At 46.0% G+C, this 26136-nt stretch overlaps 2 protein-coding genes across 3 annotated transcripts in view; both read left to right on the forward strand.

The window, feature by feature from the left end:
- Positions 1-4284, forward strand: part of LOC144720944 (cyclin-dependent kinase 14-like) — a 122356-nt gene extending 118072 nt beyond the window's left edge. Inside the window, exon 16 of one of the 2 annotated variants that reach the window (XM_078598135.1) lies at positions 618-4284. The gene's annotated coding sequence lies outside the window, so the exon portion shown is untranslated. The remainder of the gene's footprint in view (positions 1-617) is intronic. The other variant, XM_078598136.1, reaches the window with a different exon arrangement.
- A 17948-nt stretch (positions 4285-22232) lies between these two features.
- Positions 22233-25893, forward strand: LOC144720946 (frizzled-2-like). The gene has a single exon (XM_078598138.1). The coding sequence runs from the start codon at positions 22787-22789 to the stop codon at positions 24581-24583; it is 1797 nt and encodes a 598-aa protein (XP_078454264.1). The 5' UTR covers positions 22233-22786; the 3' UTR covers positions 24584-25893.
- The last annotated feature ends 243 nt before the right edge of the window (positions 25894-26136 follow it).

Consider the following 26136-nt stretch of genomic DNA (forward strand, 5'->3'; position numbering starts at 1 on the left):
CTATCATAAGCTGCTGATATTGTGGGCTGCGCAGCAAAGTCCATAGTTGTACTGCACTTTTATGCTCCCACATTATTATCCCCACCTTCACCAACCCACACCGACGATCGCCTTGGTGACGTTTCATAAAACAACTTCCATCATTGGCACGCAGTGCCGAATTATCCTATTAGCAAAAGTAGCTACATATGCTACGAGCCCCGGACATTCAAGGGCCCCACACTAAATGCTTTCAAGCTATCAATTCCGGCTCAGTGATTCTGCACTTGCTCTATTACTATAGTACTATACTGCCTTCAACTTTTATAAGTGACTGGGTGTTTAAGGTTAGCGATTTGTCATATTATCTGGCTGTATAGCCTATAAAAAATACAATTACTTTACTATGCAAGTAAAAAATGTATGTGTTTAAATGTAACGTGTTTTATTGATTTATTTATGGCCCCTTTATAACATATGCTACAGGCCCTGCACTAGCTTAATCCGGCACTGTTGGCACGGTGTGTCCCTCATCTAGCAGTGGAGTGATAAAGAGCTGCACGTGTATAAATGCTGGAATAGCTTGTCTTGCCATGGTGCTCAACTTGAGGATTGTTTGCATTTTGTTTTCATTTCAGCAGCAAGGAGCTGTGCAAAAATGGTGCCGGCTGGAAAGTGAAAAGCTCCCCTTCAGTAACACGTGGTGGTGAATCAGCCCTCCCACGACCCCCGTTGCATCCGTGCAAGTATTGAAGCTGAAAGCACCTCACTTCTCAAGAAACGCAATATATTTTAATAAAATGAGCACCAAGAGATGTGTTATTTGGGCAACCAACATTTTTTTGTGAAAAAAAAGAATCTAGTTCTTTTCGGTACAAAAAGTTGTTATGAAAGGGATATTTTTGCCTTACCTAAATGTCAACCAAAAATATCAACGGACGCATGCGTGAGAACATCACGGCCTGCCCCATAAACGTTTCTGTAAATGGATGCTTATGTACAGAATCGCGCAATATTTTTGTTGACTCAAAAAATACAAAGAAGTCTGACATATCTCGTCAGGGCTCATAGAGAACAGAACTATGTACGCTCGACATGAATATGTTCGATTTAACTTTTGTCCCATTTCGTTACCCTCGAGAATATTTTTTGTTATTACTGCGTGGCTTTTTGGCTGTCGTGCTGGATAGCTCTCTGGTGTGTTTTCGAGTTGTTCAGTACCATGTCCGATATTTCGTTCCATGTGCTGTGAGCTTCTTCAGTCATGGAACAGAAGCTCCGGGCATGTGGAAGGGTATATCCAACGAACATCATGCTCAAGAACACGTGGCACAAACTGAACATTCATCGGAATGTAATCACTTTTTTGAGAGCATCTCTGAATGGATGCACACTGAGAAATGTCTGCATAATTGTCTGCATATTCGGTACTACGCACCTATATTTGGCAAAGCAGCGTTCATTAGGCCATTCGATTTGTAACAGGAATCCAGAATGTTATTTTGTTCTGTAGGAGTTGATTTGCAACTCCCCTTTATTCAGCCACCAGATTCAATAAAATGTAAATAAATGTGCACGATGGAAGCTTGCAACATGACAGCACTCAATGCAACCCAAGTATTTGTTTCACGAGAAGCATAAGCTCTCAGACACTGCTCTACACACCTCCCCTCCAACATCCTTTATCAGTTTACTTTCGTTGTATGCACATTATAATATTGGTAATACAAATTAACGGAATGGCGATTACGAACTACAATGATAACACTGGTCAACACACTTTTTCTGGCATAAGGTATTCCAACTGTTTTAAGGTAATTTTGGGGTGCTGATTCCAAATCTGGCATCAGTTTTTGTCTATCACATCAGGTTTTTGAGATATCAAATATTTCATTTTCAATAAAACTGCAGAAGAAAAATATTAAATAAATGTGGATATCTACATAAAATGATATTATAAGCATATGTTATCCTAAAAATACAACACCATATTTTAACACTAAAGCAGTCACTGACTCGCAACAACTTGCAATCATAAGTGACAGAGTTAATTTCGGGTAAAATCAATGAAAATGGGGGATGCCGATAGAATAAAAATTAGATGTGATAGAGCAAATCTGAGATCAGATTTGGAATCAGCACCCTGAAATTAGTCTAAAACAGCTGCAAAAGTCCAGGCCAGAATTTTTTTTTTGTTGACCAGTGTATAATTGAGGAGTGGGGAATCCCCAGGGCCTTTGGGCCATTTCGGCCCATGACTTCATTTAATACGACCCAGGGGCCACACGAGCCCTGTGACTTTAAAACAATGTATTTATCCATCCCTGCAAACATCTCGGCTGCACTAATTCGTAACCGTGGTTGTTTTTGACCTGGAAAAGCTGTATTTCTCATTTCAGCGCCATGCTCTTGTCACTGCTGTCAATGCGATTGCTTCATCATACTCGGTCGACGTGCTTGTTACTCTTCGCATTATTATTATAATTATTTGGTTACCCCAACGGTGTGTTAATGTGTGGCCTGCCGAAAAGTAACCTAAAGTAGTTTTTAGCCCAGCGTAAGGAAAGGGCACCCACCCTTGTGTTAATTGGTCGATGTGGGAGGCCATGTCCAGGTTAAAGAGCAGCACTGGTTGAGAATCTTGAGTGTGAAGGAGGATGTTTCATCCTGTATGTATGGTTGTCAGCTGTTATGCTTTTCCCAGGGTCATCAATGTTTTTATAGTTTTCCCCTTTTCAAGTATTCTGAGATTATGTCCCATGATATGACCCAGCTTTTTGTATCTCAGAGATAGAAGCCCTGCCTGTATGACCTGGCCTATGCCATCATACATTACAGTAAAGCCATTTTGGCCAAATGACAGGCCACATTTAAAATTGCACACTAAAATTTACAGTACGATATTTTTGTACAATTATTATTGACACACAAATGCACACATCCACATCGATGGTTCGATAACCATGTACACAGTATTATCTCTTTTTTTACATTTAAATTTTAATGTTTTTCTTTCTTTCTGTATAACGTACTTACTCTCACTCTCTATTTATGTTCACATTAAATAATTATGTTTCAAGAAGGTCATCATCACAAGGTAGAGTTGGTTTGGTTCCGGCCAGTGCGCCTGAGATATGAAACTGGGATGGACACAGATGGGATGTGTAACGCACCTGGCCCAAAGACTGCCATCTTTTTCTACGCCATCCCAGCCTCTCATCCCACCGCGACGTTTATTCTCCTTGCTCGCTACAATGCACTCGACTGGGTGCTATTTTCGGAGATAAAATCCCCCCCCCCCCACCTTTAAAATCATGGCAATGGATCGATAACATTGCAAGCCAACGTGGAGCCTGTTGCAAATTAGGGGTATTATTTATAGCTGTAAGAGCATTTGTGGCTTTTGGAATCATTCCAGTTTCATTTTTCATTTTAAAAAATCTGTGTGAATTTATATGCACAGTGTATGCTCACTCGAATTAACGATGGCCAGGGACGTGTTCATGACATTACGCGTACATTACAACACGTGACAGCTGTGATATATGAACTTTAGCCTATGTGACCTATCCTGAATCGAGCTTACGTCGTCTGAAACATGGCAGGCCTGTGCAATATGTACATTACCAAAGTCACGTATCAATTTACACCTGGTTTGTGTGCCAAAACAGAAAATTGGATCGTGTGAAAAATTCACCGCAGGTGGGCATCAGGGACGAAAGTTCAAAACATCAGCGTTTTGCAGGAGTTTTATCTCCTGGGTGACATTGGGTGTAATTTCAAATTTCACAGCAGTTGTATTACCATCGCAGAACAAGTTGTCACACTGGCAAAATGTAATTAGCAACACCTGCAGCAAAGAAGAAAAAAAAGCCGCTCAGGTGATGGCTTGCTCTAATTGTAACACACGGAGTCATTCCGACGATCGCGTGATATTTCGTTTCAAAAATCAATTTTCACCTCATTGCACCGCCTGCACAAATTTGGTAATGTGTGGCTGTTTACCTGTGAGAATCACAATGTGCTGCGTGCAGTGTGAAAGGTGGAAAGCAATGTTTTTAAGGTGTTATCACTTGCTGCAAACTGTTTAATTTGTTAACATGATGAATATAGATATTATTGTTTTGTACATATATAGTTATATATATAATTATAACGAATACGTCAATTTTGGGGAACTATATGAAATATGCCCCTGATCGTGCCACAGTAATGTTTTTGTGTCCTATGTAACAGTTTAATTTTGTATTATTCTGATTTGTTTATGTTTGATTATAAACCCAAATTAAACCACTTGTCCTTTTTGGTTGTCGGTTATTGCCACTGATATTGAATGTTTGTTTTTTTGTTTCCCTCCCGTCTGCCAATAATTTCGCCTGCCGCTCAAGTCTGTATTGACTGATGCAAACTTGCAAGGGGGGGGGGAGGGGGGGAAACACAACTGGCACAGCTGTCCGCATTTTTTTCTTCTTTAAAATTGACATTCAACTACAAAGATAATCTTCATCAGATATCCTATCGAGCTGACCGACGTAAAACAGCGCTGAGCTTACGGACGACCTTGATTCTCAGGGCGAGTCCGTTGGCCCGAGGGATCAGCTGACAGGGTCGCAGCACGTGACTGACCCCGGTAGGGCACACACAACCCTTGCACCACGCACTGGGGGCCTCAGCACCCAACCTGCTCAGCTGAGCCTTGGCCTTATGTGGGCATGGCCTTGTGAGCTCGTTGACAAATGTACGCGAAAAGGAGTTGTAAGGATATTATGAGCACAGTGCTGGACTTTCTGTATGTCAAGTCGGCATTTAATGATTAGCTGGTGAGATGTTTCAACATCAACAGTGGATAGACAAAGCTGTCAGGCACGGTGCTGGCCACCATCCCCCACGTGTCACATGCTGTGCCAGCCTTAATAGGTGCCAGAACTTTCCCCACGGTCTGTGTGTGTGTACAGGAGATTTAGTTGCATTTTCAGCACAATTGCAAGGCTTCGTAGGAACACAACGACCTACGCTTAATGGAACGAGGGTCAACTGGCTCGCCTCGTCAGCATGGGCATAACCAAGGTCGTGGGAGTTGACATTGGGGCTCGTGTCTGGCGCTGTGAGCACGGGAAAGGAAAAGCAGGCAACAACTGAAAACGCCATGCATTGGCAATGGGGTGGAGGTTGAGCAATTTGTGGGTGGAGCAGACTGACCAATCAAATGTGATCTGATTCCTTAACTAACCAACTAGCCATCCAGCCTCTGCGTCTAGCTCTAACCAATCAGCCAATCAACCATGAAGAATAACGCTGCCAATTACCATACTACGACTCTTAGCGCTAACTCTGGGGCATTGCCATTGTCCCTAACGCGTCTTGTTCATGTTTAAGTTTTGGTGTTCTCAGCAACAACACGGTTAGAGGTTTATTTTCACCCGGCAGTGGATAGAGAATGGCTGACGGTGACGTTAAATTGACAAGTGGTGAGGATTTGTCCGTTCTTCTGCTGGGGTGGAAGTGATTTTATTGTTGTTTAAACTGGTGCTGGAACGTGCCGAGTGAGTGAGACGTGCGGCGCTGTCTCGTTTGTGCCTGTTTGTTTCTCGAGTTTGCCGTGATGTAACTGTGAAGAGCAAATATACTCCCGGTGTGCATCACGCAAATGCCCTGTAGCAGTGCCCACTGCCTCTAAGACGCCTATGTGCAAGATGTCGCAAAACATCGTGGGCTTATCTGTAGGCTACAATTGTGGCGATATGGAGAGATTGATGGCTGTCAAAATTATAAATGCACTTTACGAATGGAAAGAAAATAAACAAAACTTTTTCTGAAACACTGCCCCCCCCCACCTGCATGCCAAGCGTGGCTCGTTTCATGCTGCTGTTTGTTTAAATTGGCTGTGAAAATGTGCTCGATTTTGAGTCCTCATTTAAACGTTGACCTCATGGAGTCACCCAAACGATATTTCTCTCAAAGTCACTCGATAGACCCCTTGGAAAAACGGGGTTATGTCTGTGAGCACATCGCAAATGTACCCAATTTCATCAGCTCTCAGACACTTGAGGATTAAGCCTGTTGGAGACTTGGAATGGCGCCTGCTAGAACTTGCCTGTTGTTGTCAACATGGGGCTATGAGGTGGCCAGGGGATGCCAGTGTTGAGTATCACACCCTCGCATGCGTGGGTTTCTCTGGGTACTCCAATATCCTTCCACATGTGAGACATTCATGGAATTGCCAAACATTCCAATGCAGGACTTTTTCTGAAAAACAATTTTAAGAACTCAATATTTCACATGATACAAATATGTGCATGTAGAGGAAGTTAATGCAAGGGTATTCATGAGTTTAGATGTGACTGAAAGTTGTTTTGATGTTGTCATCTTTTTCCATATTTTGTTATCGGCATCGTGTTGAATCCATTTTGATTCTCGGAAGCGGATACTATAGAATTACTGCCGAGATCCCGAAGCTTTTATCGACTTAAAAACCTATTTGCTGCCTTTTATTTTTTAATATTGGAATTTTTATAAAAACATTTCTCACGATCATTACACGGGATCACATCCCTCCATACTGTATATCCATGCATAATTTTGGGGCCAGTGATTTTAGTTAACACCGATCAAGGCTGGAATTGCCCGCAAGGGGGGTTTTTGTCACCAGAATGACTCCCACCTGCCTTTGTCTCCCCAATGCTCGCGTTCATACACCAGCCCAGGTGCTGCTTAGACCTCAAGGGACACTCGAGAGATTTAAACATCGCTTGCCACCGATGGCGCTATGCACGCACCACAGAAAGCAAAATAAAAGTGAAGGAACCTGCAATCGTTGTAAAAAGGTGGGGTTTGGATCAATAAATCAAGTCAGCACTAGTGACTGGTTGGCCAACTGGTTAGGGGTAAGGTTCGCGTCGGCACGTGGGTTTTTGGATAGTTGGTTCGGGGTATGGCTAATGTTTGGTTGGCTAGCGTGCTCTGCCCAAAAGAAACTGCTCCTCCTCCCCCAGTGTAACCGGCGGGGAATGACTTTTCAGTAGTCGGTGAATTATCGTCCCTTGACGTTTATAGGGCCGAGTCTGCTGATCGGGATGACAAGCGCGCAGTGGAATGCGCTTGGCTCTCTGCCACTCCACGCTGACACTGCACGGCATTTCCCAGCAGAACGCGTCTTCATTACTCTACTACCATTCCTGTTGTTACTCTAACTACTACTATTCGTGTTGTTACCATCACTGCGTAATTACGATCAAAAATTCGTTTCACGACGGGGTGATCAGCTGTTATTGAAACCGAGTTCGGTGCTTTGTAAAAAAAAAAATGGCAATTGAATGTCGACTTAAAAACGCGATGCGCTTGGCCAAATTAAAGCCACAAAAGTTGTATTTTTGCATTTGCTTAACTCCATGCATTCACGTATATCGATTGTTCACGATTCGAATATCATAGGTCAACCGCATATTAATGCTCATAGCAGCAAGTTGGGGGTGGGGTATAACAACCTATTTTTTTACCCGTGCGACTTTTTGAACTATTCAAAGCAGCCAGTGACGATGATACAGTTGAAGAGGTGGAACACTGTACCTTGGTATTTGAGTGAATGCACGGGGGCAGCAGAGAGAGAGAGAGGTCAAGAGTTGTCGTGTACGACGTCGCAAGAGGCGTAGCGCTCAGGAAAGTGGAGATGTGAATGACAACACCACAGGGAGAGTGCGATCAAAGTAGGGCAATGGCAGCCTCACTCAGGGCCGCGTAGAAAGTCTCTCTAACTATAACTTTATTCTTTACCAGGTAAGGCCCACTGAGCTATATAGCTATTTTTTTCAGAAGCGACCTGGCTTTCACAAATTATAGCTCAACGAAGTGGCTTATCATCATGTGGAAATGTATAGCAGCCTAAGACTGTAAACGCATGTTTCTAAATGTGGAGGGAAAAACCCGGAGGACCTGGAGAAAAATCCACGCGAACACGCAAACTCCAAATATACAGGTGACAGGTTCGGGATTTAAGCCACGACCTGCATACCAGAGGTGTGGACTCGAGTCATGTGACTTGGACTCGAGTCAGACTCGAGTCATGAATTTGATGACTTGCGACTCGACTTGGACTTGCATAACAATGACTTTGTCCCACCTATGAGATGTGGACTCGAGTCATGTGACTTGGACTCGAGTCAGACTCGAGTCATGAATTTGATGACTTGCGACTCGACTTGGACTTGCATAACAATGACTTTGTCCCACCTCTGCTGCATACAGAGCGAGATCTCGACACCGTGGCGCCAGTCATCAAAGGGGTGTTAGCAGATCGGAGGAAGCCGAGAGTACTCGGAGGTACTGATGGAGTAAAGTGGATCGACTTCGTGTCAAACTCGATCGAAAATCAGCGCGGTGTGAACTCGATATTATAGATAATGGCTAAGAGATGAGAAGATTGAGGTGATTGGGACAGTGTTTGAAAAAGTCAGATTAAAGGCAGCCCAGGAAAGTCTATGAGTATAAACTATGGGGAGCAAGAATGTGGGAAAGACTGCCAACACACCACAGAAAGAGAGGATTAATGAAGACCTGGAGGGCATTTATCGTGGGCAGCATTGGAGACTTTGTATGGCTTCCTGCTTCACTCTTGACGCTTCAGGATAAGAGAGAGATAACATTCAGAAGGTCTTGTACCAATGAGACCACATGTATAAATATTTTAGTCATTTATATCGGAAACAGAAGCCTGGTCACGTTTTACCAACTGACAACGGAGTTGATTGTGGGGCTTTTACTGGGCGGTAAGTATGTACATATATTTTTTATTGGTCAATATTTTGGATATACCACTTGGGTATTCTGGTCTCCCTTGTAAGATACATTTGCTACACTTAATGAGCTCTCACCTGGCATGAAATTAATCTTATAAATTCATTTTAAACAATGCAGCACGCACTTGTTCTTCAATTATTCATGCATTACACAGTTATTCGCTGTATAAATGACCTGTATCTCGCGAGAGCAACTACACGAGCACATCACAGAGCCGATTACGCATCGCTTTCATTGTTGGTGCATTTCTCAGAGGCTGTCTCGACAATTAACGAAGGAGTAAGGGAACTCGTAGCTACTTCCATGCTTTGTGATTTCAGGAAAAACGACAACACCAAACATAACACAGTTAAGGTTCAGGGATGAGATAAGAAAGGTTCATCTTCTTGGTTCTTTCGGTAAAGTCACGTAGAAGGGAAGTAATAAAATAATAAAAATAAAACATAATAAAATAATTCTCAAGACCAGGTCTGTCGGGGAGACAGCGTCTGAATGTCTCCCCGACAGACCTGGTCTTCACCTGAGGACGGCTGCTTGCGTTGTGGCCGAAACGTCGTGAGAATTATTTTATTATGTTTTATTTTTATTATTTTATTACTTCCCTTCTACATGACTTTACCGAAAGAACCAAGAAGATGAATCCCTGCGGTCACGAAAGCTTTAAATCGAAATATATGAAAAGTTATTTAGGTATACAGAATAACAAACTACCACTGACAAATGCCGAATGTCTGAACTGCACAACAAAGCAAAGTTAACCGGGAGTGCATAAGTTTTATTTACCAGTAATCGTAAATGGAAAATGAAATCAGATATGACTGATACTACTGCAGAGGTTTTCATGGTTGTGTTTCATGGCTCTCTAACGTGTTTTCGGATTGTACCGGACAGACATCATGCCAAACAACCCGCTGTACAACGCAGAAATCAATCAGTGGTTCTATCGGGAAAAGTTATATAAATATAGCTTTGTAAACACGCAGTGTATCACATTGGTGGCACAAGTGTCATTTCATGCACAATCTTTCCCATTCATGTTCAGCGTCTATGTGTGCGAGTGGCTGTCTTAGAAATGCATTTGTATTTGAACACTCTGCCTAAGAAAGCCTCATGTCGTTGTAGTTGTCTTGAAACTTTTCTGGAACACCCTGCTTGGGGATGATGATGGGATATTTGTTATTATACATGTGTATGTTTTTGCAAAGACTTAAATGTATGGAGAAAACCCACACATACTGTAAGAAAAGTATCGAACTGCACACGAATAAGGTTGTATTTTTTAACAACCCTTAAGTGGTACCTGTCAACCCAACGACTTGCAGTCTGCCACAAGTGACAGTGAAAAACGACGTGAAGCTTCCAACACCCCAGGCGCTAGGATATTTATTATACATATGAATAAAGGTTCCGTGCTTACATGTTACAATGCTGTACAAAATTTATTGCAATTTGATGGTGTTTTCATAGAAAACCCATAACTAACGTCGTGACATGTTCTGGTAATGCTGCGGGGTAGATGGACAGTGCAGTGCTAACACATGATATGTCCACCTGTATTTAAGGCAGTAGAGAAAGTAGGTTGTTGGCACGTATATTACATTTCAATATCATTCTCTTGTGTGCACAATTCTCAAAAAACAATCCGGCCAACCATCCCAAGTGAGATAGCTCTACCGATACACTTTCAGATGGCACGGTGTGTTTTTCGACATGAACTGCATGGACGAAGCCCCCCCAGTCCCACATCAAGCGCGTGGAGAAAATAATTAATCGGATGTTGTGTGGAACAACTTTCGACACAAACCACAAACACATCGGAGAGCTGTACAGCACAGCCAAAACAAAGGCTCTCCGACTTAAAATACGTTTTGAAACCCAGTTAAATCTTGCAACTGCAGTTTACTAAGTAGCCCAGGCCATTGCTGCACCGGGGCTGGTGAGAAGCTGTAAACCCAACACAATATGTCAACTTTAAATTGGCACGGGGGGTATAACGATGAGGCTCCTTTTGTTATTGAAATGAGACGCGGGGAGGCGCAGCCAGGGCTACTTTCACGCATAACAATGACAACCCGGAGCTGCTGCTACGGGGTAACGCGCATTCACTCTGAAAGCCGAGGGGCGGTTTTGGGCGAAATGTGGCGCGCTGTCTCCTGGCACCGTCCGCAAAGAGAAGTGAGAGTCGATGAGGAATTTTGACGGTCAACGCTGGAAGGACCCTTGCTGAAAATGAAATGGCGGTGGAGCACAATCAAAAACAAAACCCCATCGCATTTGTCTTTAACATTGCCAAGTGAGTAAAACGAAATTCACATTGCTAATGGATCAAGCGTTGGCCCTTCTTCGGCGCACAGAGAGAGGGCAGGCAGATTCACTGACTTATACTGTATTTGAACATCACGCTGAGGTGGGTGCCATAGGAAATTTGAGAAATGATAGGAAACATAATTTGAGAAATGATAGGAAACATCTCTCTTTCTGTCCCGCATGGGCTTGCATCCAAAATGTTTTATAATCCTGTAGAACTAACAGTTATAGCACTAAATCCGTTCTGAAAATCTGTTTGCTTTAAGTTTTGCATTTAATTGGCCCCTGTATAAGATATACGTTTTTATGCATTGTTGGTCATGATTAAAACATCCGATATACATGAGTTTGTACTAATTTGGGTAGTTTTATGTCACCACCCTGGTTAGGCAATGCATAATCACTAATTGTCAGTCATCAGGCACTACGTTTTAGGAGATTGAACGACTTAACAGTTGCCTACATGCAATTGCTATTGAGATATGACGTCGACGATCAACTGAGTTCGAATCACTGCGCTATGTGAAGGCGATTTAGACTTCCTGGTGACTAAATTATCTTTAGTCGAAAGGAGCAATGGGAAGTTTTGGAAGTTTTAAGTTATTATTTTGTTTTCACCAGGTAAGAACGCAAAGAGACCAGGACAGTCTCATTTGCAAGAGTGACCTGAGGCATTCGTCTGTATGTATGTTGAACTTATTTAGACTATGAGACCTCCTTTACCAGTGGCAAAATATAGTAATAGGTTTTTACCCTTTAAACTGGTACAAAACTGACACCTTTATACAAGACATCATGTTTGCAATAACCGCAACACAAGCAGTCAAAATGCAAACAAAAAGAAACAACTCTGATAATGATAATGATATGCACTGTCCTTGAAGTTGATTGGTCCACACCCGAGACAGTTTTCCTTAGAGCCTAGTCTCCATTGGCGTTGGACCAGATGACGCCAGAAGGCGTACAACTCAAAAACAGTGCACTATCAGAGTATTGAGAGCTCGGGGTAAGCATTTACACTATGAGACCTCCTTTACCAGTGGCAAAATATAGTAGTAGGTTTTTACCCTTTAAACTGGTACAAAACTGACTAAAGGTGTCAGTTTTGTACCAGTTTAAAGGGTAAAAACCTACTACTATATGTTGAACTTCGTTCACACCCTACGTCGCCAACCGTACTAATCGGAGGTGCGGGGGAGGGGTGGGTGAAAGACAACAAACTTAGGGGGCCACTCTTCAGTCCCCGCCTGTGTCGTGAGAAAGGGCGCGCTGGGCCGGCCAGCATGCCCTGTGCTTTCTGGAGGAGGAGGCTGTCGTGTGACTGCATGGGCTGATGTCTATCCAAGTGAACATCTCTTACTCTTTGTTTTTTTCGGTAAAGTCACGTGGGTAAAACAATAAAAAAAATGAAAATAAATGAAAACAACTCAATTAAATCACGACGTTTCGGAGGCAACACAAGCCTCCCTCATCAGGTGTAAAAAAGGCACAGCAAAATAACTGTAGCTACAGTTATTTTGCTGTGCCTTTTTACTGTAGATGCAGTTATTTTGCTGTGCCTTTTTACACCTGATGAGGGAGGCTTGTGTTGCCTCCGAAACGTCGTGATTTAATTGAGTTTTTTCATTTATTTTATTTTATTAATTGTTTTACTTACGTGACTTTACCAAAAAACCAAAGAGTATGAATCCTTGCAGTCACGAAAGCTTCAAATCTAGAAATGAACATGTCTTATTTGTTTTTTTTTTACGCTTTGTAACTGCGCAGTCACGTGTTACGGGGTTCCTTCAATTAAAAAACAGAGGTCGACCACGTCTATGTATTTTTTTTTCTCAAAGCGAGTACATTGCGGGTGATTTTCAATGATGGCTAATTTGGCGCGTGATGGCTTATTGTCGCGAATTATGTCAGGGGATCTCCAATGTCAACTGTGAAGCAGATGGCGTGTATTATTATGATGACGATGAATAACTCCCCGCAAGTAATAACCGTGAACGTCTGCAATCAGCGCTTCCACGAGGCTACGTCACTACCCGTGGCCTAAACACGATTATAATTACAGCTCAGCAAGAAGGTGCTGTAAAAGATAAGCTGCTGTTTACAGATGCATTCCCTGCTTCTGAAAAATGGCAGTTTATAGCATTCAGAATGTTCTTATCGCCCACAGTGGCATTATTATTCACCAAAAGGCGAACTAAAAGTAAACCTTTAAAAAATGTTATTTTCAATACATGTGATGGCTGGCAAAAACTTTTTTTGGGCATCTTTTTGAAAGATTCATCTCAATTCTAAAGTTATATGAATTTGGTGCCTCTACAATGCAGTGAAAATGTTTCCGAGCCATTTGTATGTTTGATGATGATGAAGATTACGCTGTAAATTTTCATTTTGCGTAAGCAGAGGACGCATTTGCAAATGTTACCTTTTAATATCTATCTACATTACTTGGCCATGAACATCCTAGCTTGATTTGAAGCTTTCGTGATTACAGGAATCCATACTCTTTGGTTATTTCGGTAAAGTCACGTAGGTAGAAAAATAAAACAAAAAATTATATATCAGGACGTTTCCATCGCAACACAAGCGGTCGTCCTCAGGCGGAAAAAATAATCCAGCAGTGGAACTGCTGAACCAGCGAGAGAGCTGTTACAACAAGAGGTGATTTATGTGGCGATGGGCAAGCAAGCGGGGTTAACATTACTCTATCACGAACTCAGCTGATCGTTGATATCATCTCTCCGTCAGTTGTGACGCTAGCTAAAGCTCGACTAAAAATTCCAGTAAGGCATCTTTTAAATCCCTCAATTTCCTCAAAAACGTTCATGCTTAATGACAGGAAATTGACGTATTTGCATCTCCTCCACAAAGATGGCGATGTAACATCTCCACGTGCTTGGGTGGCACTCCCCCCCCAGTCGCGCGAGCACGAGGCACCAAGTTTGACTGCCTCCCCAGTCGCGCACGTTGCCAACTCATGGCGCGTGGACGTGAGTGAACGGGGCAAACAAAACTCACGCGCACCTCTGCACGTGCGCACGTGGCCATTGCATTCAGTGGGCGAATGCACACTTTCACTGTACCAACAAACAGCAATCGTGTGTGTGTGTTTGTGTTTTGACTCCCCATCATGGATAATATAAGTAGCAAGCAATAGCCGAGCTTGTACCGGGCTTCTTCTAGGTTGGCTGAGCCATGAATGAATTTCCTATGAGGTGTGTAAAACATCAGCAATAGAGAAACAAAAGGCACAAAGCCGTGGTATTGGCTACAGTACCACCACCGTCACGTGCCATTCCGACATTAATAGGTACCTGCTAACAGCACACATCCCAACAGTCTATAAAGCTATACAGGCACTCTTTTGTGTGCGGTCAAAACTGTTGAAATTGTAAAGCACTAACTCTATCACCATAGAAGGTTTCATAAGACCACAATACCACTTTTCATGGAGCGAGGAGGGCGGTTCAACCCAACCGTATTGCCTCTGTTGATTCATCATAACTGAGGGCGTGGGATTGGAACCAGGGAACTGTAAACACCAGACTCAAAAAAGGCGAAAATTGAAGAAGGCGTGATGATGCAATGGGAAGAGGTGACAAGCTGCCTGAGGTATGTATGTTGACCTTCTTTCGCACCGTACGTAGCCGACACCGTGCTAATCGGAGGTGCTGGGGGAGGACAACGAGGCGATGCACACAAGCCAACCAGCTCTGCCTCTAACCCTCTCAGCTCATCACTTCCGAAACAACGCGCGGCTACAGCTGTGGAACACACAACTGCAACGGAACATCACCAGCCACAAAGATGAGACTGCGAGTGGCAAAGACTCTTGCAGCAAGGGTGACAAGAACCACGCGCCGTTTTAGTGATGTCTTAACTGCCTCCGTATATATATTCTTGGTTCTTTCGATAAAGTCACGTGACTTTACAGAAAGAACCAAGAATATGAATCCCCTGCAGTCACGAAAGCTTTAAATCAAAATGCCTCTGTATTGGTGTCAGCTACTGCAAAGAAAATCTCAGGAAGTGGGACCGTCTCGACCATAAAATGAACTGCATCTGCGGTGAAGGGCAGACGATGCCTGCGCATCTGCTTCAGTATCATCTGCTAGAGGAGCCGTGCAAGGCTGATGATGCAAGCACCATTACTGGCTGCCCGTGGGCCTGTGTAGTTGGTCGTCGTTGATCTGAATAATGTTCTATGATGGACACGAAATGAACCCAACCGTTGAGTACGAGCTCTCACACTGATCATACCACGAGCCAGCTGGCCAAACCATCCATTTAGTCGAGTGCCCCTCACTAACTGAAAACAATCAACTAGCCAAGCAGCCATGAGTAGCAGCTGTCTCACTCACCATTACCCCCTCCCCTGATTCCACCTCCGAAAAGTTGATCAGGTCATCCTTTTTCACTTTTGTTTTTATTAGTTTCGGTGTTCGTGAAAAAGGCCAAATTTACGTCTATAAAGTGGAAGGAGAATGGCTAATTAATGACAGTGATATGCACGTTTATACCATGCTGATTTTAAAGGTGAGGATTTGTCTGTTCTCCTGCTGGGGTGTAAGTGACTTTATTGTTGTTTAAACTGGTGCTGGAACGTGCCGAGTGAGTGAGACGTGCAGCGCTGCCTCGTTTGTGCCTGTTTGTTTCTCGAGTTTGCCGTGATGTAACTGTGAAGAGCAAATATACTCCCGGTGTGCATCACGTAAATGCCCTGATCCAATGCCCACTGGCTTTAAGACGTCCACACTTGAATGCAACATGTCCCAAAATCACCGACTTATCTGTACACTACAATCGTTGCGATTGGGAGAAACTGGTGGCTTATAAAATATAGATTTAGAAAATGTGACACATTCATTAAATACAATTTTTTTACGCTGCTCACACCTGCATGCTAAGCGTTGGTTTTGTGTGGTTAAATTTGTTTTAATTTGCTGTTAAGCTTCCTTGTTTGTGAGTCGTGTAGATTTTGACCTCAATGAGAGCCGTCCAGACTCCGTTCTGCTTCACAAACTCACTCGATCGACCCCCGTAAAAGCAGCTTTATAGAAACGGTGCATATAGGGAAAGTATATGTGAACGCATTAATGGGGTTTGCGGTGTGACCTGCATTTTTTAAAGACTTGGCGAGCACTGTTCACAACCAGACAGTTAAGTGTATACAAGAGGGCATATAAAATATACGTGTGTGTCTGGTGCAGTGTTACCCTAACTTACATAGTTTCACTACTGACTATAGTTGTACTCTGTTTATACAAAGACAAAGTTCACCTAAGTAACCCTACACATAGTCAAATGTGCAAATGCTGTTAGAGAACACCTACGAAGGCTGGATGGTACAAAATGGGGTGGTACTCATGTAAGGCTGAGTCGACCGAGGGAAGGTTCCAGCAAAGGCCCATATAATAATTGCCACTGATGCAATTTATAGCCATGAATATGAAACTCACTCGTCGGCTCACCTGGTTTGTCGTGCATTGCGGTAACCGCTGTGCCACCACTCCCGACACAATAAAAACAACAACCACCATTCGCCACTAAGTGGTGCTGATGTTACCAGGTTACCTGTGCCAGGCTAGGTTCACTTTGACATCACATGAAGTGTCCGAGGCTCACCGGTAGACCCATTTACTTACATAGTTAACTTACAATTTAACCCATACACACAAAAAAACAAAGTTCCCCCGTATACAAACTGTTGGGGAAAGTGCTGTGAGCGAACACCTATGAAGACCAACACAACACACGGAAGGTTTGGTGGCGTGTCCAGAATCACGTCCGGCCCCATTTGTTTCCCGAGTGGTGATGTTTATACACCGTATCAGGTACGTACTCATTTTAATACCGAGTCGCCCTATGGGCAGGCCTCAGGACTTGGGACCAAAATATTCGCCACTGTTATTTGGTCGTGAGCAGGAATCAAACCAGCATGGCCGGGTTCGTTGTGCAGTAGGCTAACCACTACACTACCGCAGCCCAGACAAAGAAGACGCATACAATCACACACACACACGCCGGAAAAAAACCCCGCAAATAGCTCGATTGTGTTGAGTGCGGTTAAAATTACGCAATTACGAGACACAACCATGCTTGACAAACGCAAACAGAGGAGTGAGTGGGATGGCGATGTTGGAGGGGAAGGGCAGGAAGGGGGGGGGGTTACATTGACCAGATTAAACGTGGGCCGAATTGCAAAAGTGCGCGCGGCATGAATGCCCGGCTCTATGCGTCGGCGGTGAGTGGCGTCTTCGGCTTCTTCTTCTTCGTCTTGCGGCTCATGGAGGCGGCAGACGGAGCCACTCTGGACGCAATGTCGCCTGACGGGTATGACAGGCGCGCCGTGGAATGCGCTTGGCTCTCTGCCCTTCCTCACTGACTGACACACTGTACGGCATCTCCCGGCACAAGGCGTCTCTGTTATTGTATTATTATACTGCCGTTATTATTACTGCTATAGTCATCACTCACCGCTGCTGCTGCTGCTGTTGCTGCTGTTACGACTGCAGAATTACTCGAAAGTTATGCGCTGCTCAAAAAGAGCATCTGACTGGTGCTTAAAAATATCGTGTTTAGAGCCCCGGAGCCAATGGTACAAATTACACATTCCTCTGGCGGGGCCGAGTTTATCCATCGGACAACCACCGCTGAATTCCCCACAAATCGGCACTAATTTTAGCGACCCCGGAGGGATGATTGCTTCAGTCAACCCTCAAGCGGGGTCATGACCTTAGCAGGCAAACTTCCGACTGCACGTCACTCGCGATATCGCTGAGCCACCTGGCATTGTCTGCCGTGCTGTCATGGTTAGCAGAATGGCTTTGTAATCCAGAGGTCGCCCTGTCGAAATCCCGTAGCGACAGTTGATTTGGGAACATTTACCGTATTCATATTCTCTGGGTCTTTCGGTAAAATCACGTAGATAGAACAATAAAATAATGAAAGTAAAAATTATTTTATTGTTCACATTCCTTGGGTCTTTCGGTAAAGTCCCGTAGATAGAACAAAAAAATATATAAAAGTAAATATTATTTAAAAAAATAAAAGAAAATATGATTTTATTGTTCTCTCTATGTGACTTTACAGAGAGACCCAAAGAATATGAATTCATGCAGTCACGAAAGCTTTAAGTCAAGATTTACTATATTATTACAGTCTGCCTCGCCTCCCCGCCTCCGTCCGCCGAGCAATATAAATTAGTCCACCACATTTAGTTGATCGGCGGTTTGTGTGTTGTGGTGTAAAATGTGGGTACTCCCACCAACCGAGCGGAGGCCATTCCGCCAGCAGTGACGTGAGCAAGTTATTGCAGGGCTAAGCATTTACCCTTTTTAACCGCAATTTCTCCTCAATCCCTGCTTCGTAGCCCGACCCGTGAGCCCCTGTGCAGTTGCACCGCCTGCACACTCGAAAGCCACTGCCAGATTTTTTACTGATAAATGTTTATACAATTAATTGTACGCGATGTGGAACTCGATTGCTTTTGGGTTAAGTACGATTTTGAAACGCTTATCTTTCCGGCTGGTTTTTTCTCGCGAAAGCAATTACGCGAAGCACATTAAGGGAACTAATTGCGCATCGTGTATGTTTAAGTGCGGTTCTCAATTAGTGGATCAGCTGTTAATGAACGAAGGGTATGGATATTTATCGCTACTTGCACGCATTGTGATTTCTAAAAAAGAAAACAATGCCAATCGTTAACATAATTAAGGATAATGGATGAGATAGGAAAAGTTACGTAGGTTAGAGATTAGACGTAAACATCACTACAGCTGAAACTGCACAATATCATACGAGATGGAGATGCTAAGAATGCACAGTTCTTTGTCAATCCACTGCTGGATGAACACGTGAAGGTTATGGGAGTCCATTGACCACACTTCACCAAGATGGTCAGTACGGGTTGATCTTTCAAACTCTTTTTTGATAGATATAAATTTAAACCTGGGAAAGCCCTGCTTGGGGTGTCATGGGACTTTTACGAGTCTCTTAGTTGCGTGTGCGCAGAAATCAAAGTGTCTGGAGAAAACCCGCCGCCCATACACAGAGGAACTGCACAGAATGTACGTGAATGTATTTCGTAGCGACTCCTAAGTGGTACCTGAGTGCCTGACGCCTGCCACGAGTTGACAGTGAAATGTGATATGAATCCTACAGTACCCCAGGCACTATGAGTTCAATATAAACAGTAAGAAAAGTGCGATGCTTTTTTTACTTTACAGGAGTTAAGCGTTGGATTTGATTTTCCGGTCGATAAGCAGAGCGATTTTATTATTAAAGGTTGGTGTCATTGACTTGGAGTGATAGAGCCGCCCCGCAATGGTTAGTGCACTGCACAATGAATCTGAGTTCTATTCCTGGCCATGGATAACTTCAGTCGTGAATATCTGAATTGACACTCGACCTCCTCCAGTAACCTGCATTGACCAGCGTCGTGAGGTATAGTCACAACAACAACAACCATCGTTCGTCACTAAGTGGCGGTGACGTCACCACGGCGCTTGTGCCAGGCTATGTGCAAGTTGAGGCCACGTGAGGTGTCGAACGCCTGCTGGCAGGAGGTCATGGGGCAGACCCAGGTGCCACGGGTCGACTAAGATGACTGGCCGATGCACCACCTGTGCCCCCTACTGTGCCAACTTTTACTGTGCTTTAGCCACCCGCCGCTCCGCTCGTTGTTGTGAGCGTCGCTCCTCTGCCCTCCGTTGTTGTTGGAGGGCGACTGCCTCCAACTGCCCAGTAGCGTCCTTCACGAGCCTCCTCCACAGAGGCCGATCTTGACATCGCTGGTACCAGTCATTGGCAAGTCCACTCAGCTCCACGTCCTCTTATACCACATCACTCCATCTCTTCTCTATCCCGTGCTGCGCCCGTTTAGCCCCCTCTATCCGGCCGAACAAAAGCTGTTAAGGCATGCGGTGGCTGAGCATGCGGGCTACATGACCCAGCCAATGCAGCCTTGCCTGCCCGAGGAGCTCGCCGATGGGACATTATCCAGATATTTCAGGCGGTACCGGACCATCTCCCGACAGAGGAGTGGCAGCCTCTCCTCCGCAGTGAGCATTCGAACATTACACGTGGTCACCTGCAGTGGCTTTTTGCTGTTTCGGGAGGAACACCTAGGGTAAGGTTCAATCTCCTGGCTCCTCCAAATGGGGTTTGGCCAGGAGACGTCACAGACGCCTGTTCCCCCGGGGCCTCCGGCACAAGCTTCGTTTGATATATTTTTCGTGGTTTAGTGGTAATTTATTTGAAGGTGGAGAGTTTATCAGCCCCTCGCACTCGTCCATAGCCCTCTTTTGCCGCTGTGGTGGCTACAAACGCCATGAGGCGATTGGCCAATCGAATTTGGCCCTCCCCCCACGGCACTGCCCACCACAGCGTTACCGCCCCGGCACCAACGAGAAGGTAGGGAGTTGTTTTGCAGCACTTCTCTTGACACACAGCCCCCATGACCGGCAAGGCGCGGGGGAGGCCTTCATCCACAGTGAAATAATTACTCAGATTATTCATAATTGACGTAGTCACGTATACTTCTAATGCGTACGCGGGACACCCACCGACATGGTAACAAGGCGGCTTATAGAAGGCAGTACGTCAAGTAAGCTATTCGCCTACGTAGAGTGAAAACATCATTCCCCCGTGTTCACAAATTATATATATATTAATGTATGTATGTTGAACTTATTTCGCACCGTACTTAGCCACCGGTGCTCATCGGAGGTGCTAGAAATACATATAACTGGCCAATCTTCCCAAGCAATACTCTCAGACCCCGTGAAGTCTTAAGTAGCACGGTTAAAATAGACTGTTCCCTATCGCGATTAGTTTACTTTATCCCCCCCTCCCGCCGAACCTCCTCCGTCAATGCTTACCGATAGCTGGTGAGTAGCTGTAAACGAAATACAATGAGAACTTTAAATTGGCACGCGTGGTATAACGATGAGTCGTCTTTGTTATTGAAATGAGACGCGGGGAGGCGCAGGGAGACGCGACTTTTGCGAATAACAATGCCCTACCCGGAGCCACCAACGGTAATTCGCTGGGAGTCGCTCGCCTTTTTACACACGGGAACAGTTCACCGACGTTGGTTCAAAAGAGCCCGGCTCTGCTGATTACACGTATAGAGACGAAACCGGTACTGAGTGTGATTGTGTTAAAGCAATGCAGCTGGAAACATGCACTCCCAAATCATCGTGAGGCTGACGGGATGTAAAAGAGAGTTTTTAATGTGTAGGTGGAGAACGCAACATGGGAAGAAGGCGTTATGCCTGTTTTATTATTTTCTTTGTACGGCTGATGAACGATTTTGCTTAACGTTCGTGCGCTCTCTAAGCGACGAGCAGAATTCAAGAAGAGTGGAGAGCCACGTGGAGTTTCTCCTGCCGCTGTGGGAGACGGGGGAGGGGGGGCGCATGGGTTAGAGAACAAACACAGGTTAACGACATCATTCAAACTTGTAAAGTAAGTGCGGCTTGTGCAGGGACACGCCGAGCAGTTCCGTTGATTATTACATCGCATCATCTTCAGAGACGGTGACGCCTTGGTGAGGCATTCACGCAGAAGTGGAATGATTACGGCTGATAATGACTGCGATTTCCTACCGCCTGCAAAAGTCCGGGAATTTGCCCAAAAAAACACCACCACAAGCTACAGCACTCTCCTGCAACACTAGGGACCGCTTCTTGCGCACCTTGTGAGACTGGGCTGAGGCTCTGTGGATACAGCTCATCATCACCATTACACATGATCATCATCAACACGCCGTGGCTTCGGAATCTTGTTTTGAGTTTGACGCGCGCAGAGGAAAGCGACAAAGCCAAACGGCCGGGCCCGAGCGCCGTGTTTATGCGCCGGCGTAACTCCGTAATTATCGGGACGCGCCAATCCCACCCGATCCCCCCCCCCCCCGGGGGTGGGGTGCTCCGTTCACAGTGAGAGAGAAGAAAAAAACCTCGCTCAGCTGCAACCAATCGCCAGAGCTCGGTCCGCGAAAATCTGGCACGAATTAGCTGCCAGTTCGCCCATTGGCTACATCCATAATCGCCACGCCGCTTGAAGGCGCTCCCCGTTCGACCCCCCCCCCCAACATCCCAGTGCCCCCCTCCTCCACCCACCCATCCCACATCCACCCACCCCCCACACATCTCCCTCCCCTCCGCCTCTCGCTGCATCCCATCCACCAAACCCAATCCATTGCGCGATCAGATTTCAGTGCGGGCCGCCTCGAAACGGCGAGCGCGACGCGAACGCGGCACAAAGGGCTGGGAGCGCAACTTATCCTGCGTCAAGTAGCGCAGTGAGTTCCTAGGCATCTCCCCCCCCACCCCTCTTCTCAATACCGTCTCCCTCTCCTCCACACGACGAGTGGGCCGTTTCTACCTCCTCCCGAGTTGTTGTTTAAAAGCGAGTTAGTCCCTTTGTTTCGACGCCGTCATCGCCGCCGCCTCCACCATCGCCGGAATCGTCGCCCGGATAGAGTTCGTTGTTACCGTCTGTGCGGCGTCGTGGTTAGTGAGGTTTTCTTTTGTTGTTGTAAAAGTTTGAGCGGCGTGCGGCGAAACAAGGGGGAGTGGGGGTGGGGCGAGTGCGCGAAGAGAGGAGGGCGAAATAAAAAGTCGACAACAATAAGAAGAAGAAGCTGAAGTCAACCGCGGCGCTTCAGCGCGAGCGAGTGACGCGGGGAGGAACGACGCCTCGACACATGGCGCGGACGAGGCAGCGCTGCGGGCTCCCGTCCCCAGCCAGGAACCTCCACCACCACCACCACCACCTCCACCACCACCTCCTCCTCGTCGTCGTCGTGGGCTGCGCGCTTCTCGCAGCGCAGAGCCCACGCGCGGAGGCGCAGGCGCACGGCGAGAAGGGCATCTCTGTGCCCGAGCACGGCTTCTGCCAGCCCATCTCCATCCCGCTGTGCACGGACATCGCCTACAACCAGACCATCATGCCCAACCTGCTGGGCCACACAAACCAGGAGGACGCGGGCCTCGAGGTGCACCAGTTCTACCCGCTCGTCAAGGTGCAGTGCTCGCCCGACCTCAAGTTCTTCCTGTGCTCCATGTACGCGCCCGTGTGCACCGTGCTGGAAGAGGCCATCCCGCCGTGCCGCTCGCTGTGCGAGAGGGCTCGCCAGGGCTGCGAGACGCTCATGAACAAGTTTGGTTTCCAGTGGCCCGAGCGGCTTCGCTGCGAGAACTTCCCCGTGCAGGGCTCGGAGAAGATCTGCGTGGGGCAGAACCACACGGACGAAAAGGGCGGCCACCCGACTCCTCCCGACCCGCACCCACCTCCGCACGGGGACTCTTTCACTCTGCCGCCGCACTACCGACCCGGTGGGCCATCATCTGGAGGCGGAATCGGTGGTGGTGGCAGTGGCGGCGACTCGTCGAGCTATCAGTTGACCTGTCCCCCCGTGCTCAGGGTGCCCGGCTATCTCAACTACCAGTTTCTGGGAAAGAAGGAATGCGGGTCGCCGTGTGAGCCGAGCAAGTCCAACGGGCTGATGTACTTCGACGCAGACGAGCTGTGGTTCGCGCGCATGTGGGTTGGCGTGTGGTCCATCCTGTGCTGCGCCTCCACGCTCTTCACCGTACTCACATACCTGGTGGACATGGAGAGGTTCCGCTACCCGGAGAGGCCCATCATCTTCCTGTCGGGTTGCTACGCCGTGGTGTCGATTGCCTACATCGTGGGCTTCTTCTTCGAAGAGAAGATCGTTTGCAACAAGTTCTCCGAGGACGGCTACAGCACCGTGGTGCAGGGCACCAAGAAGGAGGGCTGCACCATCCTCTTCATGATGCTCTACTTCTTCAGCATGGCCAGCTCCATCTGGTGGGTCATCCTCTCGCTCACGTGGTTCCTCTCGGCCGGCATGAAGTGGGGCCACGAGGCGATCGAGGCCAACTCGCAGTACTTCCACCTGGCCGCGTGGGCTGTGCCGGCCATCAAGACCATCACCATCCTGGCCATGGGCCAGGTCGACGGCGACGTCCTCACGGGTGTCTGCTTCGTGGGCCTCAACAGCATCGACGCGCTGCGCGGATTCGTGCTGGCGCCGCTCTTCGTCTACCTCTTCATCGGCACCTCGTTCCTGCTGGCCGGGTTCGTGTCGCTCTTCCGCATCCGCACCATCATGAAGCACGACGGCACCAAGACGGAGAAGCTGGAGAAGTTGATGGTGAGGATCGGCATCTTCAGCGTGCTCTACACGGTGCCCGCCACCATCGTGATCGCGTGCTACTTCTACGAGCAGGCGTTCCGCGCGCAGTGGGAGAAGACGTGGGTTGCCCACACGTGCAAGAGCTTCGCCGTCCAGTGCCCGCAGGGACACTACCCCAACATGAAGCCGGACTTCACCGTCTTCATGATCAAGTACCTGATGACGCTCATCGTGGGCATCACGTCGGGATTCTGGATCTGGTCGGGCAAGACCCTGCAGTCGTGGCGCAACTTCTACAGCAGACTGAGCAATAAGTCGCACGGCGAGACGACGGTGTGACCCGCGGTCTAGAGCCAGAACTCTCTTTTTTTTCTCTCTCTCTCGTTTAAAACAGCGCGCTTAAACTACACAGAAGGAAAACAAACAAAAAACAACCGAAACGTTTAGATTTTGTACAGATATTGATAATGATGATGAATTTGTTAACTTGTTTTTTTAACTCTCCATGCGGCGAATTTAGGGATATTTTGGGTTGATTCACCCAACATTGACTCGATGAAATATCTCCCATCGTTCAAATTACGTGTTTTTTTAATCATTTTAGTTTTGCCCTATATATTGCTAAACATCATACGCGCGTTAAAGCAGTCTCGACGGACGGACTGAACCCATACTTGATTGGACTGCAGAAGGTTTTTAGTACAGTAGTTGTTCCCGTGTAATGTGGGTATAGACTTCGCTTAGAGTCATAATTTTGTGTGCGTATCGCATTACCTGCTTTCGAAGATAAGTTATTTATTTTTGTAACGTGACCCTTGATTTAACTCTTTTATTTTTTCTTGGTTCTTTTGTAACTCTTGGGCCAAGCTTGGAAGCAACCACACACACACACACACGTGATGTGTCCGTTGTGTTTTCATAAAATAACCATAACATATAATTATTCTTATGATGCAGGGAAATGCGAGGCCAATAAGTCGGGTAAACAAGATTCCAGTGAAATGTCCATGACTCTACATTGTCTCGTGTTGTAAACCTGACCCTAAACACAAGTGTCGCTTTGTCTTAAATTCACCGTCGGTTGCCTTAATAATTCACAGCCTCTGGGAGACGGGCACTAACTACATGACTACACGTGTACAATGTAAGTGACTCACGTCTGAGACCGCTGTACAGACTTTGTGCATCTGATTGACCCCCCCACCACCACCCGTGGATTTTGGGGACCCTCATCTAGCAGTGGATTGCCAAGGGCTGTACATCTCCCATATACGTTGACTGCTGGTGGAAAAGTCTGCTGGTAGTGGTGGTGCCGCCGATGAAATTTGTTTTTCTTACGAAGTAAAAATCGCAGTATTGTCGCCTGTACACGATGCCTTGATCATCAAGATCCATCAAGAACGATGTCTTAAAGCATCCCATTTTCTTGAAGGGGGTTTGATGCCAACCTGACACCCATGTAATGCAACATCACACACACACACGTGCAAACACGCACTCACGTTTCTCTCTTGATAAGCGCTGCAAAGTAAATGTACAATATTTTGCTTTGACGTATATCTCAATTTTATTTTAAAGTAATAATGATAATTATACAAATGTATTATAAACACGGACTCTTTTTTTGGAAATAAACACTTCTGATTTTATTGTTTTGGTCCTTGCAATTGCTGGTAACATCTGCAGGCAGTTGACTATTACGTCATCGTAATTCTGTATAAACTATCACTTAATTTAGTTGTCTGCCAAATGTGCTTCTAAATGTGCCGCTTAATTACAACGCTGTGTATATTTCATCCAGGTCTGTTGGGAACATGAACCCAGCGCACCGCATCCAGTAATACCTCTGGCTTTGTCTTCTGCTCACGTTGCCTACTCCATTTGACCAGCGA

Source organism: Lampetra planeri, chromosome 10, assembly GCF_965212315.1.
Source record: "Lampetra planeri chromosome 10, kcLamPlan1.2.h2, whole genome shotgun sequence".
Lineage (NCBI taxonomy): Eukaryota > Metazoa > Chordata > Hyperoartia > Petromyzontiformes > Petromyzontidae > Lampetra > Lampetra planeri.

Bases quoted from the DNA above. Each gene is read 5' to 3' on its own strand.
- LOC144720946 (XM_078598138.1), top strand. From the start codon at position 22,787: ATGGCGCGGACGAGGCAGCGCTGCGGGCTCCCGTCCCCAGCCAGGAAC.